The sequence below is a fragment of the Neophocaena asiaeorientalis genome, unplaced genomic scaffold (assembly GCF_003031525.2).
Source record: "Neophocaena asiaeorientalis asiaeorientalis breed wild unplaced genomic scaffold, Neophocaena_asiaeorientalis_V1.1 scaffold629, whole genome shotgun sequence".
Classification (NCBI taxonomy): Eukaryota; Metazoa; Chordata; class Mammalia; order Artiodactyla; family Phocoenidae; genus Neophocaena; species Neophocaena asiaeorientalis.
In genome coordinates, this window is record NW_020175468.1 from 7,417,193 (window position 1) to 7,434,750 (window position 17,558).

A 17,558-nucleotide genomic window follows, 5' to 3' on the forward strand; every position below is an offset into this window, starting at 1 on the left:
GGCCCGCCTCTCAGTCTCAACTCAGGTTCCCTCTGGCCTCCCCACCCCGCCCCTCCTCTACAACACCGCCCCGCGCCCCGCCTCTCCCGATAGCGGTCTTTGGGGCTCCACCAGGCTTGTGAGCCTCGAGAGCCGTTGAACCCTTTCGCGGGGTGTCACTGAGCGAGCGGCCCTCGTGCTCACTTAAAGGGGAGATGCTGGAGAGGGTGGGCCCGCACAACCTGCCTGAGCCCCGCCGAGGCGCCTGTGCCCTGAGGACCCGGTTAAGAGCCGCTTTTAAGCTCAATGGCGGGCTCTGGGCGAAGTCCCGCCCTAGCGCCCCATGGCGACCCCTCGCCGTCCTCCGCAGGAGTTGAGGCGGGCGGAGTTGGTGGAGATCATCGTGGAGACGGAGGCGCAGACCGGGGTCAGTGGCATCAACGTAGCCGGCGGCGGCAAGGAGGGAATCTTCGTCCGCGAGCTGCGTGAGGACTCACCTGCGGCCAGGAGCCTCAGCCTACAGGAAGGTGAGTGGGGCGGGGGCATGGGGCGGGGCTTTCCTGCGGGGGCGGGGTTGGGAAGTTGCCCTGGGTACCGGGACCAGGAGGCGGGGTTAAGGGCTAGGGGCGGGGCTTTGTGTTACCTATCGGCTTTGCGGTTGATCCGAGCAGGAGCTCTGGAGGTTCATTGTCTCGGTTCGACTCCCAGATGTGCAGTTTACTATCTTGTAATCTTTCTGTGCCTCGGTTTTTACACCTCTAAAATGGGACTAATTCTAGTACTTATCTCATAGGGTTATTATGTGGATTAAATGTTTGAAAACACAGCAAGTAGCTAAGTGGCACATGGTAAGCACTAAGTAAGTGCTAGTTATTGTTTTGTTGTTGAGGCTGAAGAAAAGAGGCGGAGTTAACAACTTGGAGGGGGTGGGGAGGGGAGCTTAGTAAGGGATATTTTAGGTAACATGGCTGAGGCTGATGCGATTTATTCATGCAACAACTATTTACTAAGTGCCTTCTATTTCCAGATATTATTCTGGGTGCTTGGGCTACTGAAGTGAACAAAACAGATAACACTCTCTGCACTTATGGAGCTTACGTTCTAGTAAGGAGAGACATATTTAAGCAAAATATGTAAAATACACAGTAAATTAGAAGGCGATATATGCTTACGGATGCCAGGACGGAAGCTGCATTTTTTAAAATTAATTAATTAATTTATGGCTGCGTTGGGTCTTCATTGCTGCTCCCGGGCTTTCTCTAGTTGCGGCGACTGGGGCTGCTCTTTGTAATGGTGGGCGGGCTTCTCATTGCAGTGGCTTCTCTTGTTGCGGAGCACAGGCTCTAGGCGCGTGGGCTTCAGTAGTTGTGGTGCGTGGGCTCAGTAGTTGTGGTTCACGGACTCTAGAGCGCAGGCTCAGTAGTTGTGGCGCACGGGCTTAGTTGCTCTGCAGCATGTGGGATCTTCCCGGACCAGGGCTCGAACCCGTGTCCCCAGCATTAGCAGGCGGATTCTTAACCACTGTGCCACCGGGCAAGTCCCAGAAGCTGCATTTTTAAATAGGGTGAGCCAGGAAGAGCAGAAAGGCCTGAAGAAGGTAAGGGAATGAGCTATGTGGCCATCTGGAGGAGACTTCCAGGCAGAGAGAACAGCCAGTGCAAATGCCCCAAGATGGGAGCATGCCTGGCTTGTTGGAGGAACAGCAAGGAAGCCAGGGTGGATGGAGTGGAGTTAGTGAAGAGGAGAGTAAGAGATGGGGCCAGAGAGGTAAGAGAAAGGGTAGTTTTTAGAGGGCTTTATAGGCCATGGGGAAGACTTTGACTTTTAACCTGGAAGGTTTGTGAGTGAAGAAAGAACATGAATTGACTGTGTTGAAATGCTGTGTTAGCGGTAGACTGGGGGTGGTGGGGGGCAGGATGGGGAGCAGGAAAAGAGGCTATTGTGATTTTCCAGGTAAGAGATTGGTGATGCTTGGGGCCAAAAGAGTGTTATTGGAGATGAAGAGAAGGGTTTGGACTCTGGATATCATTTGGGTCTCAAGCAGGGGTTCAAGCAGATGAAGTCTGGGACTTGACTGTTGGACTTAACTACACAGAGGTCACTGCATAGCATCTTGAGAGGAGCAGTTCAAGGCTGTGGGAAGCGGGTGTCAAAAGTGTAATCAGAGAGGTGGAAATAATGCAGCTAGACAACTCAATGAATTTTGCCATCAAGGCGAAGCGCCTTCAGGACTGGATATGGGGTGGGTTGGAAAGAGAGGGATCAAGGATGTGTCCAGGGATTCTTGACCTGAGAATGGAGTTGGTAGTCCCACAAATGGGGAACACTGGGGCTGGAGCTTGTTTGCAGGAAAACCAGGAATATAATTTGGATGTGTCAGATGAGAGGTGGATCCCAAGGTGGAGATATGGAGGGATAGTTGGATATTTGAGTCTAGGATGGAGCGGGGGAGTGCTGCGCTGGAGAGATACACTTGGGAGTCAGCATATTTATGCTCTTCAGACTCCTGAATCTGGATGAGCTTCCCAAAGGGATGAGTGTAGCATGTAGATGGACCAGAGTAGAGGTCCAAGGCCTGAGCTCTGGGACTGTGTGTCTTTAAGAGGTCTGGGAGATGGGGAGGAACCATCCCAGGAGGCTGAGAAGGAACCTCGAGGGAGGTTCCAGAAGGTGTGGCACCCTGGAAGCCAAGCCAAGCAAGTAGATGAAGGAGAGGAGAGTGAAGCTGCGTCTCAAGCAGGAGTTCAAGCAGATGAAGTCTGGGACTTGACCGTTGGACTTAACTACACAGAGGTCACTGCATGGGACCTTGAGAGGAGCAGTTCAAGGCTCTGGGAGGGGGGATGTAAAAAGTGTAATTGGAGAACTGGAAATAATGCAGCTAGACAACTCAATGAATTTTGCCATCAAGCTGAACAGGTAAATGGGGCAGGAGCTCCAGAAGGAGTGAGGTCAAGACAGCCTTTCTTATGGGAGAAAGAATGGTATGTTGTGTGCTGATGGGAATAATGTAGACGAGAAGGACAAATTGATAACGTGGGGAGAGAGGGGAGAATTGCTGGAGTGTGTCCCTGAAAAGGTGGTGGAGGGATTGACCAGAGCTAGGAGTGGGGATGGTTTATCAAATTGATAACGTGGGGAGAGAGTGGAGAAAATCGCCACAGGATCAGAGGGTTGAATAATGCGGCGGGAGCTTCTGGAAGTTCTCTTCTGATTCAAAGTTAGTGTCTGAAGTGTGAGGATGGGGGAGGGGAGTAGAAAGGGGAGGGGTGTGACCTGAATGGGCTTGGATTTGCTCAGTGAGGGAGGCGGGGCTAAGGCCGAGGCCGTGGCTTTGTCCTTAAGTGTCAGAACCTCAAACCAGGAGGAACTTTGCGTCTCAATCTTGTGCTCGGGTATAGGCGGGGCCAAAAATTTGGGAGGCGCCTCGCTGCACGGGCTCCAGAGAAGTGGGCGGAACCAGGCCTGGGCGGAGCCGAGAGATGCCCACGCCCCGCCCACCTCCACCTGGCCTGCAGGGGACCAGCTGCTGAGCGCCCGAGTGTTCTTCGAGAACTTCAAGTACGAGGACGCACTACGCCTGCTGCAATGCGCCGAGCCTTACAAGGTCTCCTTCTGCCTGAAGCGCACTGTGCCCACCGGGGACCTGGCGCTGCGGCCTGGGACCGTGGCCGGCTACGAGATCAAGGGCCCGCGGGCCAAGGTGGCCAAGCTGGTACGCGTGGTTAGCCCGGTTACGGCCCTGGACTGCCCCAGCGATCCTGTCTCTGCGCCTTGAGCCCCACTGCCCCACACTGGTGGGCCAGCCTTGCCCTCTGTCTTGTCACTAACCCAGCGCTAATCCCATCCACTGCCTCCTGTTCTCTGCCCCTAAACTCCACCCTGGGGAGGGGGACCCACCCATCCCAAACCAGGACCCTCACCCACCTCGTCAGGCGTCCTGAACCAGGGTGCTCTGAACCAGAGAGGCCAAGTTCAAGCCTGAGGGCAGCCCATTTACTGCTGAGTGACCCTTGACAGCTTTCTTTCCCTCCTTGGGCCTCAGTTTCCCCATCTCTAGAGTGAGGGTTTGGGGGAAAATCCTGGAGGAGGAGCCAGAAGTCTTGGGTCACAGTTTCTACACTCCTGTTGATTCACTGTAGGATTCTAAATAAAGTCTTCACCTTCTGGGGCAGTAAGGGTGCAGTGACAGGCAGGAAGTGGGGATGGTGTTCTGGGGACAAGATGCTCAATCCAGGACATCCCCAGCCTGGTAAAATAACCACGAGGGGCTCCCCCCGTCCACCCCAGGCCTCCCACTGTCCCACCGCCTCCTGCCTCTCTCCTCTCTCCCCAGAACATCCAGAGTCTGTCCCCCGTGAAGAAGAAGAAGATGGTGATGTCCGGGGCCCTGGGGGTCCCTGCAGACCTGGCCCCTGTTGACGTCGAATTCTCCTTTCCCAAGTTCTCCCGTCTGCGTCGAGGCCTCAAAGTCGAGGCTGTCAAAGGTCCTGTCCCAGCTGCCCCCACCCGCCGGCGCCTCCAGCTGCCTCGGCTACGTGTCCGAGAAGTGGCCGAAGAGGCCCAGGTAGCCCGACTGGCCGCTGCAGCTCCTCCCCCCAGGAAGGCCAAAGCAGAGGCCGAGGGGGCTGCAGGAGCCCGATTCACAGCTCCGCAGGTGGAGCTGGTTGGGCCTCGGCTGCCGGGTGCTGAGGTGGGTGTCCCCCAGGTCGCAGCCCCCAAGGGGGAGGTGGCCCCTGCAGCAGAGGTAGTCAGCGGCTTTGCCCTCCACTTGCCAACCCTTGGGCTGGGAGCCCCAGCTGCACCTGCTGTGGAGCCTGCGGCTGGAGGGATCCAGGTCCCACAAGTGGAGCTGCCCACCTTGCCCTCGCTACCCACTCTGCCCACACTTCCTTGCCTGGAGACCCGGGAAGGGGCTGCGGCAGTGACGGTGCCCACCCTGGACGTGGCAGCGCCTACAGTGGAGGTGGACCTGGCCTTGCCTGGTGCAGAGGTGGAAGCCCGAGTAGAGGCACCTGAGGTGGCCCTGAAGATGCCCCGCCTCAGTTTCCCCCGCTTTGGGGCTCGAGCAAAAGAAGTTGCTGAGGCCAAGGTGGCCAAGGGCAGCCCTGAGGCCAGGGTGAAGGGGCCCAAACTTCGAATGCCCACCTTTGGGCTTTCTCTCCTGGAGCCCCGGCCCGCTGCCCCTGAAGCCGTTGAGAGCAAGCTGAAGCTGCCCACCATCAAGATGCCCTCCTTTGGCATCGGGGTCTCGCCGCCTGAGGTCAAGGAGACCAAGGGGCCTGAGGTGAAGCTCCCCAAGGCCCCAGACGTCAAGCTCCCCAAAATGCCCGAGGCAGCCCTTCCAGATGTGCAACTCCCAGAGGTGGAGCTCCCCAAAGTGTCAGAGATGAAACTCCCAAAGGTGCCGGAGATGGCTGTGCCAGAGGTGAGGCTTCCAGAGGTGCAGCTGCCGAAAGTCCCTGAGGTGAAACTCCCAAAGGTGCCTGAGATGGCCGTGCCAGAAGTGCAGCTCCCGAAAGTTCCAGAGCTGAAGCTGCCAAAGGTACCCGAGATGAAATGCCCCGAAATGAAACTCCCGAAGGTGCCCGAGATGGCTGTGCCAGAGGTGCGACTCCCAGAGGTACAGCTGCCAAAAGTCTCGGAGATAAAACTCCCCAAGTTGCCCGAGATGGTCGTGCCGGACGTGCACCTCCCGGAAGTGCAGCTGCCAAAGGTACCCGAGATGAAATGCCCCGAGATGAAGCTCCCGAAGGTGCCCGAGATGGCCGTGCCAGAAGTGCGACTCCCAGAGGTGCAGCTGCCAAAAGTCTCGGAGATAAAACTCCCCAAGTTGCCCGAGATGGTCGTGCCGGACGTGCACCTCCCGGAAGTGCAGCTGCCAAAGGTGTCGGAGATGCGGCTGCCGGAAGTGCAGGCGCCAAAGGTCCCGGATGTGCATCTGCCGAAGGCGCCTGAGGTGAAGCTGCCCAAGGCTCCAGAGGTGCAGCTAAAAGCTGCCAGGGCAGAAGAAGCAGAGGGGGTGGAATCTGGCTTCAAGATGTCCAAGATGACCATGCCCAAGCTAGGGAGGGCAGAGCCCCCATCTCGAGGCAAGCCAGATGAGGCTGGTGCTGAGGTCTTGGGGAAGCTGGGGACACTTCCCTGTCTGAAGCCAGAGATGGGCAGCGAGGCTCGTGTGGGTGTTCCCCCTCTCACACTGCCCTCAGTAGAACTAGACCTGCCCGGGGCCTTCGGCCTGGAGGGGCAGGTCCCAGCAGCCCACATGGGCAAGGTGGAGCAGTCAGAAGCCCCTGGGGTGGTAGCAGGGGTCGGGGAAATGGCATTCTGGTTGCCCTCCGTTGAGATTGTCACGCCGCAGCTGCCCACAGTGGAGGTTGAGGAAGGGCAAGTAGAGGTGACGGAGGTGAAAGTCAAGCCTTCCTCCAAGTTCTCCCTGCCCAAGTTTGGACTCTCGGGGCCAAAGGTGACCAAGGCAGAGGCTGAGGGGGCCGGACGAGCCACCAAGCTAAAGGTGTCCAAGTTTGCCATCTCACTCCCCAAGGCTCGGGTGGGCACCGAGGCGGAGGCCAGAGGGACGGAGGAGGCGGGCCTGCTGCCCGCCCTCGATCTGTCCATCCCACAGCTCAGCCTGGATTCCCATCTGCCCACAGGCAAGGCGGAGGTGTCAGGGACTGATGCCAAGCTCAAGGGGCCCAGGTTCAGCCTGCCCAAGTTTGGGGTCAGAGGCCGGGACAGCGAGGCAGGAGAACTAGTGCCAGGGGCGACTGAGTTGGAGGGCAAGAGCAGGGGTTGGGATGCGAGGGTGAAGATGCCCAAGCTGAAGATGCCCTCCTTTGGGCTGGCTCGAGGGAAGGAAGCAGAAATCCAGGGGGGGCGAGTCAGCCCCGGGGAAAAGCCAGAGTCCACGGCTGTGCAGCTTAAGATCCCTGAGGTGGAATTGGTTACTCTGGGGGCCCAGGAGGAAGGGCAAATGTCCGCAACCAGGCAGGTGGGCACTGAGGGCCAGGATGGGGGGCCGAGGGTGCCGCTCTGCATCTCCCTGCCCCAGGTGGAGCTGCCCAGCTTTGGGGAGGCTGACCTGGGTGCCACCCCCGGGCAGCAGGCCAAGAATGCACCTCCTCCAGCAGAGGGCACACCAGGCTATAGGATCCAGGTGCCTCAGGTGACCTTGTCTCTACCTGGAGCCCAGGTGGTGGGTGGTGGTGAGCTGCTCGAGGGTGAGGGTGTCTTCAAGATGCCCGCTGTGACAGTGCCCCAGCTTGAGCTGGACGTGGGGCTGAGCCGAGAGGTGCAGGCGGGTGAGGCAGCCACAGGTGAGGGCGGGCCGAGGCTGAAGATGCCCACGCTGGGGGCTAGAGATGCGGTGGGGGGTGAGGGGCCTAGGGACCAGCCCCCAGGGGCCGAGTGCACCTTCCACCTCTCGCTGCCTGACGTGGAGCTCTCCCCGCCCGCTGTGGGCAGCCATGCTGAATACCAGGTGTCTGAGGGCGAGGGGGATGCCGGACACAAGCTCAAGGTGCGGCTGCCCCGGTTCAGCCTGGCACGGGCCAAGGAGGGGGTTGAGGAGTCTGAGAAGGCCAAGAACCCAAAACTCAGGCTGCCCCGCGTGGGCTTCAGCCAGAGCGAGGCGGCCAGTGGGGAAGGCTCCCCCAGCCCCGAGGACGAGGAAGAGGAGGGCTGCGGGGAAGGGGCCTCCGGGCGCCGGGGCCGCGTCCGAGTCCGCTTGCCCCGTGTGGGCCTGACTACCCCCTCCAAGGCCCCTCGGGGGCAGGAGGGCGAGGCGGCCCCCAAGTCACCTGGAGGGGAGAAGTCACCCAAGTTCCGCTTCCCCCGGGTGTCCCTAAGCCCCAAGGCCCAGGAGGAAGGTGGATTCTGGGTCCGGCTGCCCAACGTGGGGTTTTCGGAGACGGGGCCTCCAGGCCCCACGAGGATGGAGGGGGCTCAGGCTGCCGTCATCTGAAACCCCTCAGCAGAGGGAGACTCCCCTCCCGTCTTCCCATCCCCCTCCTCGTTTTGTGTGTGAGATAACTAGCACTAACCCTCAGAGGGCTGGGAGGCGGGCGACTGACCGGGTCAGGGCCGGGGAGTCCATGCCTGACTCTTTGGCAGGAGTGCCCGTATCTTGCCAAGCCATGTGAATAAAATAATCCAGAGGTAGCTTTGTGTCAGGTCTCCTCTGTGTGTGTGTTTGTTGGGGGGTGGGGCGCGGCTGCAGAGAAAGGAGTCCCTTGAGGATGGCCTGAAAGGATGCTTTGTGCAGTGAGACAGGCCACCCCTGGTCTGAGGAGACTCTGGGAGGCCTTGGGGTGGGCCTGGTGGGAGGGGGCTGTCCTAGCCCTTCCGAATTCCCAGGGGCCTCTGAGCTGGGGAAGTTCCCCAGCAGAACCCAGCTGCGGGACCCCTCTGCGGGAGACTCTGTCTGTGCTGCGGGACCCACTCCTGCCAGGACAACCCCAGGGCCTCCACCCCAGGCACCCGGCTGCCCTCTTAGGACTAAGTCCCAGGGTCCTCAGCCCCTACTGGGGCTGGACCTCAGCCTTCAGGGACCCATCTCCACTCAGGATCCAAGTCCCTAAGCCCCCTCCAGGGTCCCCAGGCTCCCCCATTTCTCTCTGAGATGCCCTAGACAAGCTGTCTAGTCCCGAATCTCCCCCTGATGCCACTATAGCCACTCCTCCACTCTCTTCACATCTCCGCCCTCCCATTCTAGAGGAAGAAGGGCTATAGATCAGTGCCCTTGAGTTGTCCCAAACTCCCCACTTGGCTTCCTTCAAGCCGACCCCGCCTTGGGTCACTCACTACCCATCACATGCTTCCTCTTCATGTGCACCAAACATGGCAGGAGTTACCTACGTTCCTGGTGCGCACCCCCTGCCCAGGCCCCCAGCATTTGGGGTTTTCCTCCTCTCAGTGGCCTGTCTGTGGCCACACTCAGGGCCTCTCAGTGGCCTGTCTGTGGCCACGCTCAGGGTCTCTTCTGTCTTCTGAGACTTCTCAGGGCTCCTTCCTCCTTCCTGAGCGCTCTCTTCTCTCTCTCTCTCCCGCACTCCTCCTCTCTCTCCTCCTGTCCCTTGGGCCCTCAGGGCTCCTCCCAGGCCCTCATCCATCCCCACACCCTCCCTGGGCCATGTCGCCCTCCCCTCGGCTTCCACTCCTCACCTCTGTGCTGATAATTCCCCAAATCTCTCCTGGGTCCACTCGGGCCTCCAGTGCACATCTGCATCTCTGCACACCCCCCTGATGTCTCCTGGACACTGGGAGGTTGTGTCCAGTGGTTCAGAGCTTGGCTCGAGAGCCAGACTGCTCAAGGTCAAAACCTGCCTCTGGCACCCACCTGGGAGACCTTAGGCATTAAAAAAATTTCTTTTGGCCTCTACTTTCTCTTCCATAAAATAGAGGTATTGAGATGTATATTGTAAGGATCAGATAAGGCTTCTAAAGCACTCAGAACGGGGAATTCCCTGGTGGTGGTCCAGGGATTAGGACTCTGTGCTCTCACTGCTAAGGGCCTGGATTCAATCCTGGTTTGGGAACTAAGATTCCAACAAGCCGCATGGCCAAAATAAATAAATAAAAATTAAAAAAAAACAAACCGGGCTTCCCTGGTGGCGCAGTGGTTGAGAGTCCGCCTGCCGATGTAGGGGACGCGGGTTCGTGCCCCCGTCCCGGGAAGATCCCACATGCCGCGGAGCGGCTGGGCCCGTGAGCCGTGGCCGCTGAGCCTGCGCTCCGCAACGGAAGAGGCCACAACAGTGAGAGGCCCGCGTACCACAAACAAACAAACAAACAACCCAACAACACTCAATACCCTTTTAAATGTTTTAATGTTAAATTTCCTAACGTCCTCTCTGCCAAACTGCTCCCGGTCCATGTCCCATCCCTCTCAGGGCCAGAGCCCTGCACGGCTCCCTCCTTCCCCCCAACCTGGCCTCCTGTGTGTCTCATCCATCTGCCTCTTCCCCCGCCTCCTCAACCTTCCCACCTGGGCCCTGCTGCAGGCTGGGGCCCTCCACTCTTGCCCCCTCCAATCTACTCTTCTTCACACAGTAGCTTTCTGATACTCAGATCTGACCCTGGGGAGTTTCCTGGTGGCCTAATGGTTAGGATTCGGCTCTGTCACTGCTGTGGCCCGGGTTCGGTCCCTGGTCGGGGAACTGAGAAACTGCAAGCTGCGTGGCGCAGCTAAAATTTAAATAAATAAATAAATAAATAAATACCTGAACCTGCCCTTCCTTGTTCAAAGTCCTTCTGTGGCTCCCCAGTGCCCTCAGGACAAAGTCCAGACTCCTTAGCCTGGCATTCAAGACCCTTTGCAACATGGCCCCCCGTAGCCACGCCTCCCCAGGGCAGCCACAGGCAGGGGCAGCTGTTTTCTGAACACAGACGCACACACAAATCCCCTAGCTCGGGAAGCCTGCCGTTCCTCACCTCTGTTTAGGAATGTCCCATTCCTCTATGCCTGAGGCCCACGATCAGACTCCCCTCTCCGTCAACCCTTCTCCTGTCCAGCCCCTCTAGGGTTCCGCCACTGGACGGGGGAGGGGGCATTACCTGCCATCCCACCCCCCCATTCCAGCCAGGGGCTCAGGTCTCCAGCAACAGAACCAGAGCCACTTAGCAACGCTGGAACCCATTCAGGGGGGCTTGGGGCCCCTCATCCCAAGCCAGGAGGTCTTCGGGGTAGGGGTGCACCCCCTGGCAGACTTGCTCTGTGGCCCAGGTGTCTGGGGGTTGTCAGGGAGGTGGGGGTGAACCTCGCAGGGCGAGGCACGAGTGCGGTTCTCTTTCCCCCACTGGGGAGGCCTCGGGGCCAGCGTCAGGGCAGGAGGCCTCGGAAGCAGAGCCCGTGGGGCGGAGGTGGCAGCAGGGCAGTGTCTGGTGGCAGAGGAACCATGGCCACCATCCAGTCGGAGACTGACTGCTATGACATCATCGAGGTGCTGGGCAAGGGCACCTTCGGGGAGGTGGCCAAGGGCTGGCGGCGAAGCACGGGCGAGATGGTGGCCATCAAGATCCTGAAGAACGATGCTTACCGCAACCGTATCATCAAGAACGAGCTGAAGCTGCTGCGTTGCATGAGGGGCCTGGACCCGGAGGAGGCCCACGTCATCCGCTTCCTTGAGTTCTTCCACGACGCCCTCAAGTTCTACCTGGTCTTTGAACTGCTGGAGCAAAACCTTTTCGAATTCCAGAAGGAGAACAACTTTGAGCCCCTCCCTGCCCGCCACATCCGCACGGTCACCCTGCAGGTGCTCAGAGCCCTGGCCCGGCTCAAGGAGCTAGCCATCATCCACGCCGACCTCAAGCCTGAGAACATCATGCTGGTGGACCAGACTCGCTGCCCCTTCAGGGTCAAGGTGAGTGTGGCCATCCAGCCCTGGACGCTCTCCTGAGGCTGAGGTTCCCCTTGTCCCACCTCCCAACCCTGAGGTCTCTCCCTCCCTGGCCATGATGGCTCTCCCCACCTCCTGGCTCTGAAATCCCCGTCTCCCCACCCCAATTCTGACATCCTCTCCCGCTCAGCCCTGAGGTCCCCCTGTCCTTGTTCAATTCTTAGCTCAGCTCCTCTGGCCCAGTCCTGTCCCTGTGGGGCTGACATTCTAGCTGGGGAGATAGAGTCGCCAAGGTAAACGAGTAAAATATGGTAGGGCTTCCCTGGTGGCGCAGTGGTTGAGAGTCCGCCTGCCGATGCAGGAGACATGGGTTCGTGTCCCGGTCTGGGAAGATCCCACATGCCGCGGAGCGTCTAGGCCCGTGAGCCATGGCCGCTGAGCCTGCGCGTCCGGAGCCTGTGCTCCGCAATGGGAGAGGCCACAACAGTGAGAGGCCCGCGTACCGCAAAAAAAAAAAGTGGTATATGAGTGAGAAGGAGACAAGATAAAGTAGGGAGGAGGAGGAGGTGGGGTGGTGATGAGTAAAACTTTCGACGCTGTGGTCAGGGAGGCCTCCCTGAGAAGGTCACATTTGAGAGAAGTCTTGAAGGAGGGAGGGAGCTGTGTCGACATCTGGGAGAAAGAATCAGTGCAAAGGCCCTGAGGTAGGAGTGGACCAAGTATATGTATTTGAGGAGCACTGAGGAAGCCAGTGTGACTGAAACGGAGTGACTGAGGGGAAGAGGGAGGAAATAAGATCAGGAAGGTGATGGGACCTGGTCGTACAGGGCCTTGTGGGCCACAGAGGGGACTTGGGCTTTATTCTGTATAGGATGGAGCCATAGGAGGGTCCTGGGCAGAGGAGGGCTGTGATTGGACGCAGGTGTTCACAGGCTCCCTCTGGCTGCAGTGGGGGGAAAGACTGAGGGGACAGGAGCAGGAAGACAGTGCGGGGTGACCGCCCCAGTCCAGGTCGGGGATGGGGGTGGGTTTGGGGTAGATCTTTTTTTTTTTCTTTTTTTTTTGGCCACAAGGCGAGGCTTGGGGATCTTAGTTCCCTGACCAGAGATTGAACCTTGGCCCCGGCAGTGAAAGTGCTGAGTCCTAACCACTGGACCGCCAGGGGATTCCCTCAGGGTAGATTTTAAAACAGGACTTGCTGGTAAATCTTATATGAAGTGTGAGAGAGGAAGAGAGGGCTTGAGGGAGGATGAAAGCCTGTTGGCCTGAGCGACTGGAAGGATGGCAGCAGCATCCTTCATCAGGAGTTTGTGCATCAGCAAACATTTTCCGAATGCCTGCTCTGGGCCTGACCCTGTGCTGGGCACACAGGCACCTCCTCTGCGCTGTCGCGGGTCCCTGGATTCCCCCATCCCGGCTCTGACCCCTCTGTCTGCTTATGGGTTTTTTTCTGTCTGGTGATGGTTCTGAACTAGGAGCATCGTGAGGGCGGAGCTAGGGGCATGTTGGTCACCACCGTGTCCCCGGCATCTCCCAGCACAGCACCTTCATGGAGTCAGTGCTCAGTGAATGTCAGAGACACAGAGAGATACAGAGACAGGAAAAGGCAGATCATTCTGTCCCAACAGATGGAGGGTTAGAGACCCAAGGAAGGAAGGTTTTCCACAAACATAGCAGGAGACAGACAGGACAGAGCTACAACACCTGGCCAGTGTTGGCACCCCTACCGCATCTGTGGAGTGAATGAATGAATCCCACGAACGTTGACTGAATGATCAGGGTCAGTCAAGCTCTCTGGGATTCAGGCCTCAGCCATCTGTGTTCAGAGTCCAGGTTAATAACCATTTCGTCATACTGCCTTCTGCAAATAGAAGGTGAGGGATAGCTGAATGAAAAGCAGAGAAATTCAGGGAGGGAAACTGAGGGGGGGACTAAGAGAGTCACAGAGATTCAGAGTGAAAAATGGCAGATCGCCCCAGAGGCATCGGGAGAGACAAGGGCTTTCAGTCGTTCACGATGTTAGTTCAACAGGTGTTCATCAAGCACCTGTATGAACCAGGGGCCCGTGTGGGGTGTTGACAATGCTTGATGGTGAAGACAGACGAGGACCTGGGTGTCAGAGAGGTGTCCTTCTAGTTGGACGACCCAGAGATGGGGACAGAGAGACACACTGAGAGTTGAGGGACACAGACAAGTAACGAAGAGGCAAAGAAAGAAAAGAGAGAGATACCAACAAGAGTCAGAAAGAAAGAGAATGACAGGAACAAAAAGCCCATTCATTCATTCACTCTTCACTGAGCCCCTACTGTGTGCCAGGCACTGTTCTAGGGATTTAGGGATGCAGCAGTGAACAGACAAAATCCCTGCCCTTGTGGGACTGATATCCTAGTTGGGTAGAGAGACAATGAACTCCATACAAAAGTAAAAATATGTAGTACGTGAAATGGTGTCAAGAGCTATGGAGAAAAGCAGAGGGCTAGGGAGGTGGATAGGAAGGGAGGGGTGTGCTGTTTTTAATAGTGTGGTCAGCAGAGCCCTCCCTGAGAAGGTGACATTTGAGTAAAGACTTGAGGTGAGAGAGAGGAGCCATGTGGACATCCAGAGGAAGAGCATTCCAGGCAGAGGGAACAGCCAGTGCCAAGGCCCTGAACTAGGAATGTGTCCGGCTTGTTCAAGGAATAGCGAGAGGCTGGCGTGGTTGCAGCTGGGTGAGTGAGGGGGAAGGTGGGAGGAGGTGCGGGCAGAGAGGGGACCGGGCAGATTGTTGGAGCCTTGTGGGCCAGGGTGAAGACTTCGGCTTTTATCACAGGATGTGGTAAAGCCACAGGAAGATTCTGAGCAGGAGAGGGATGTGATCTGACTTAGGTGGTCACAGGGTCCCTCGGGCTGCATGTGAGAAGCAGACTGGAGGGAGAGGGAGGAACAGGGAGACCAGCAAGGAGGCCCTTACATTAGTCTAGCCAGGGGGAGGACAGGACTAGGGTGGGGCTGTGGCTGGGATGCAGAGTGGGCAGAACAGAAGGTGTTCTGCTGGGGCTGCCCTTCTTTGAGAAGGTGGACGTGTGGTCCCTGGGCTGCGTCATGGCTGAGCTGCACCTGGGCTGGCCCCTCTACCCAGCCAGCAAGATTTGCTGATGGACAAGGCATGGGGTGAGAGAGAAAGAGACAGGTCTCAACCCTCATGGACATAAGTTCTAGTGGAGACAAACAGAGACAGAGAGACGAGTATGCAAACCAGAGACAAAGGCTGGAGGAGACAGATAGGGACGTAAACAAGAGATCAGGATTCACAGATGTAGCGACAGTCAGATGGCAGATGCAGAAAGACACTGGCAAGAGAGGCCGGGGAGGCTCAGATCGATCGGCTGTCCCGGCCCACTTGCCTCCCTCCCTCCACTCAGGTGATCGACTTTGGCTCGGCCAGCATATTCAGCGAGGTGCGCTACGTCAAGGGGCCGTATATCCAGTCTCGCTTCTACCGGGCCCCCGAGATTCTGCTGGGGCTGCCCTTCTGTGAGAAGGTGGACGTGTGGTCCCTGGGCTGCGTCATGGCTGAGCTGCACCTGGGCTGGCCCCTCTACCCAGGCAACAACGAGTACGACCAGGTGCGCTACATCTGTGAGACCCAGGGCCTGCCCAAGCCCCACGTGCTGCACGCCGCCTGTAAGGCCCACCACTTCTTCAAGCGCAACCCTCACCCCGACGCCACCAACCCCTGGCAGCTGAAGTCCTCGGCCGACTACCTGGCTGAGACCAAGGTAGGGGGGCAGGTGGGGTGAGGGCTGTCAGTGAGGCAGCTTCCGTAACAAGAAAAAAATCTAGGTTAGATCTCAGAGAGGACTGGAAACTTGAGGGCCAGCTGCGGGGGTTGTCACAGCCAGAGGGATCCGAGGGAGACCCCAGGTGGGACTGGAAGTCAGGGCAGCCTGTCTGCCACCTCTGTGACTGTGGTCATCAGACTTGTGTGGCAGGAGTCTGGCTGAGACAGCAGAAAGGACTGGAAGTGTGGACCAGCCGTGGGAGCTGTCACAGCGAGAGAGGGGTCTGAGCGAGACCAAAGATGGGACCGAAAGCATATGGCAGATCCTCTGATAACTCCCGAGCTGGTCGTGGTTAAAGAATTTGGCAAGAATTGTCTGGGCTTGACTCCTCGGAGGCCTGAGGGCTGGGATCGGATGTGGGGATCAGCTGTGGCAGCAGGAGGGATCTGGATTTGATTCCAAGGAGCAGTAGAGGTTTAGGGCAGCCCTTCTGCTAGCTGCTGGTAGGGGCTGGACCCATGGCTCGAGGGAGGACTGGAGAGCTGGGGCAAGGTGTGAAACTTGGGTCAGTGAGACCCCTGGGTTAGACAAGAGGAGGACCAGAGATCACAGTCAGCTGTCCTTCCTGCAGCAGTAGGAGGGGTCTGGATTAGACTAGAGGGGTTCTGGTGTTAGTGAGCAGGTGTGGCCCCCCCAGATGCAAGGGAGCTCCAAGTCAGATCATGGGCAGAACTGGAAGTCCAGGTTCCTGTGGGTGGACTTCATAGCCACGAGAGAGCTCTGGGCCAGGCTGGAGGGCCCAATGGACGCTGGGAGGGGTCACATGTGGGCTCCAACGCAGAAGTACCTGGGGCCCAAGTCCTGGACTCGATGTCAACCCCTGCCCCACCCTGCGTCCCACCAGGTGCGCCCACTGGAGCGCCGCAAGTACATGCTCAAGTCACTGGACCAGATAGAGGTGGTGAACGGCGGCAGGGCAGTCCGTCGGCTGACCTTCCCCGACCGCGAGGCGCTGGCAGAGCACGCCGACCTCAAGAGCATGGTGGAGCTGATCAAACGCATGCTGACGTGGGAGTCGCACGAACGCATCAGCCCCAGCGCCGCCCTGCGCCACCCCTTCGTGTCCATGCAGCAGCTGCGCAGCGCCCATGAGACCACCCGCTACTACCAGCTCTCGCTGCACAGCTGCCGCCTCTCCCTGCAGGTGGAGGGCAAGACGCCTATGTCTGTCGTGGATGCCGCGGAAGACAGGCCCCCCTACTGCGGTCTGGCCGAGGAGGAGGAGACCGTGGGTCTGGGCAGCGGGCCTTTGTTCCGGGAGGAGAAGGCACCGGTCGTGCAAAAGGCCATCGATCAGCTGGACGACTTGAGTCTGCAGGAGGCGGGGAGTGGGCTGTGGGGCGAGACCCGCACCGACGTCGTCCCCGACGTGCTGGCCCCGCTCAAGGCCGCTGCTGCCGGCCGCCGGGTGCCCGAGTCCGGCCCCGAGCCCATCCTGGCCTTCTACGGCAGCCGCCTGGCAGGCCACCACAAGGCCCGCAAGCCACCCACAGGCTCCAAGTCCAACTTCAGCAACCTCATCCGGCTGAGCCAGGCCTCGCCCGAGGAAGACGCCCCGTGCAGGGGCGGCGGCTGCGTGGAAGGAGAGCGGCGAGGGGCCTCTGCGGAGCTGCCTGCCATCCCGCAGTGGGACAGGGATGGGCCGGACATCAAGGACACGACCGTGGATGCTGAGGTGACCCAGGGGGCAGCTAGGATGCAGGTGGTTCTGGGATCAGGGCCTCCCCAGAGCTCTAGGATCGGGGCATAGTGAACCAACTTTGCCTCCCGTACATTTGCATGGCCCGCAGCTGGCTCGGGATCCAACACACACTGCTAGCCCACCCTCAGGGTGTGACAAGGCTCAGCAAACACTAATATCCCCGTAGGATGCGATGGAGCTCAGCAAACACGAACCCACATTAAGGCTGTGTAAAAACTCAGAACAGAGTAATCCACATACGGGAAGTGACAGAGGCCATGGGACAGCTCAGCCCCCCCACCCCAGGAAGATGTGACAGAGCCTCAGCAAACACACCTTCAGGACACATTAAGGTCTCAGCACACAGCATTTAAGCCTCCAAAATGCGATGAGGGTTCAGGATGTACAAAATCGTCCTCAGGAATTGACAGGGATGCAGCTGGGATCAGAAGGAGTCCATGAGGGGCAGCGTGGTTGTTCCGGGGTGGGGTGGGGGGCGCTTCCTGGCTGATGCCCATGTCTTCTCCCCAACAGAGGCCAGGCCCTGAGTTCTTCGACCTCAGCAGCTGTCCTGGGGAATGGCTGGGTCAGCCAGACTGGACCCTGGAGGGCGTCGGGGGACCACGGGCTCAGGGGCTCCTACCACGCCACACCCACCCGCATGGTCCACCCCGGGCCACCAGCTTTGTGCAGCACGTCGGCGGGCACCACTGATGGTGACTCCACCCCTGCCCATCACTG

The 17,558-nt window shown here is 58.6% G+C and overlaps 2 protein-coding genes across 3 annotated transcripts in view; both read left to right on the plus strand.

Annotated features, from left to right (window-relative positions):
• The window catches only part of PRX (periaxin), a 14,078-nt gene extending 5,954 nt beyond the window's left edge, over positions 1 to 8,124 (plus strand). For both annotated transcript variants that reach the window (XM_024768802.1, XM_024768803.1), the window contains exons 5-7: positions 350 to 506; positions 3,498 to 3,694; positions 4,316 to 8,124. In XM_024768802.1, the coding sequence (XP_024624570.1) occupies positions 350 to 506; positions 3,498 to 3,694; positions 4,316 to 7,942 (3,981 nt within the window). In that variant the 3' untranslated portion in view covers positions 7,943 to 8,124. The remainder of the gene's footprint in view (positions 1 to 349; positions 507 to 3,497; positions 3,695 to 4,315) is intronic.
• Positions 8,125 to 10,874: 2,750 nt separating this feature from the next.
• HIPK4 (homeodomain interacting protein kinase 4) lies at positions 10,875 to 17,531 on the plus strand. The gene is made up of 4 exons (XM_024768804.1): positions 10,875 to 11,339; positions 14,717 to 15,073; positions 15,981 to 16,811; positions 17,352 to 17,531. The coding sequence occupies exons 1-4, from the start codon at positions 10,875 to 10,877 to the stop codon at positions 17,529 to 17,531; spliced, it is 1,833 nt and encodes a 610-aa protein (XP_024624572.1).
• Positions 17,532 to 17,558: the final 27 nt, after the last annotated feature.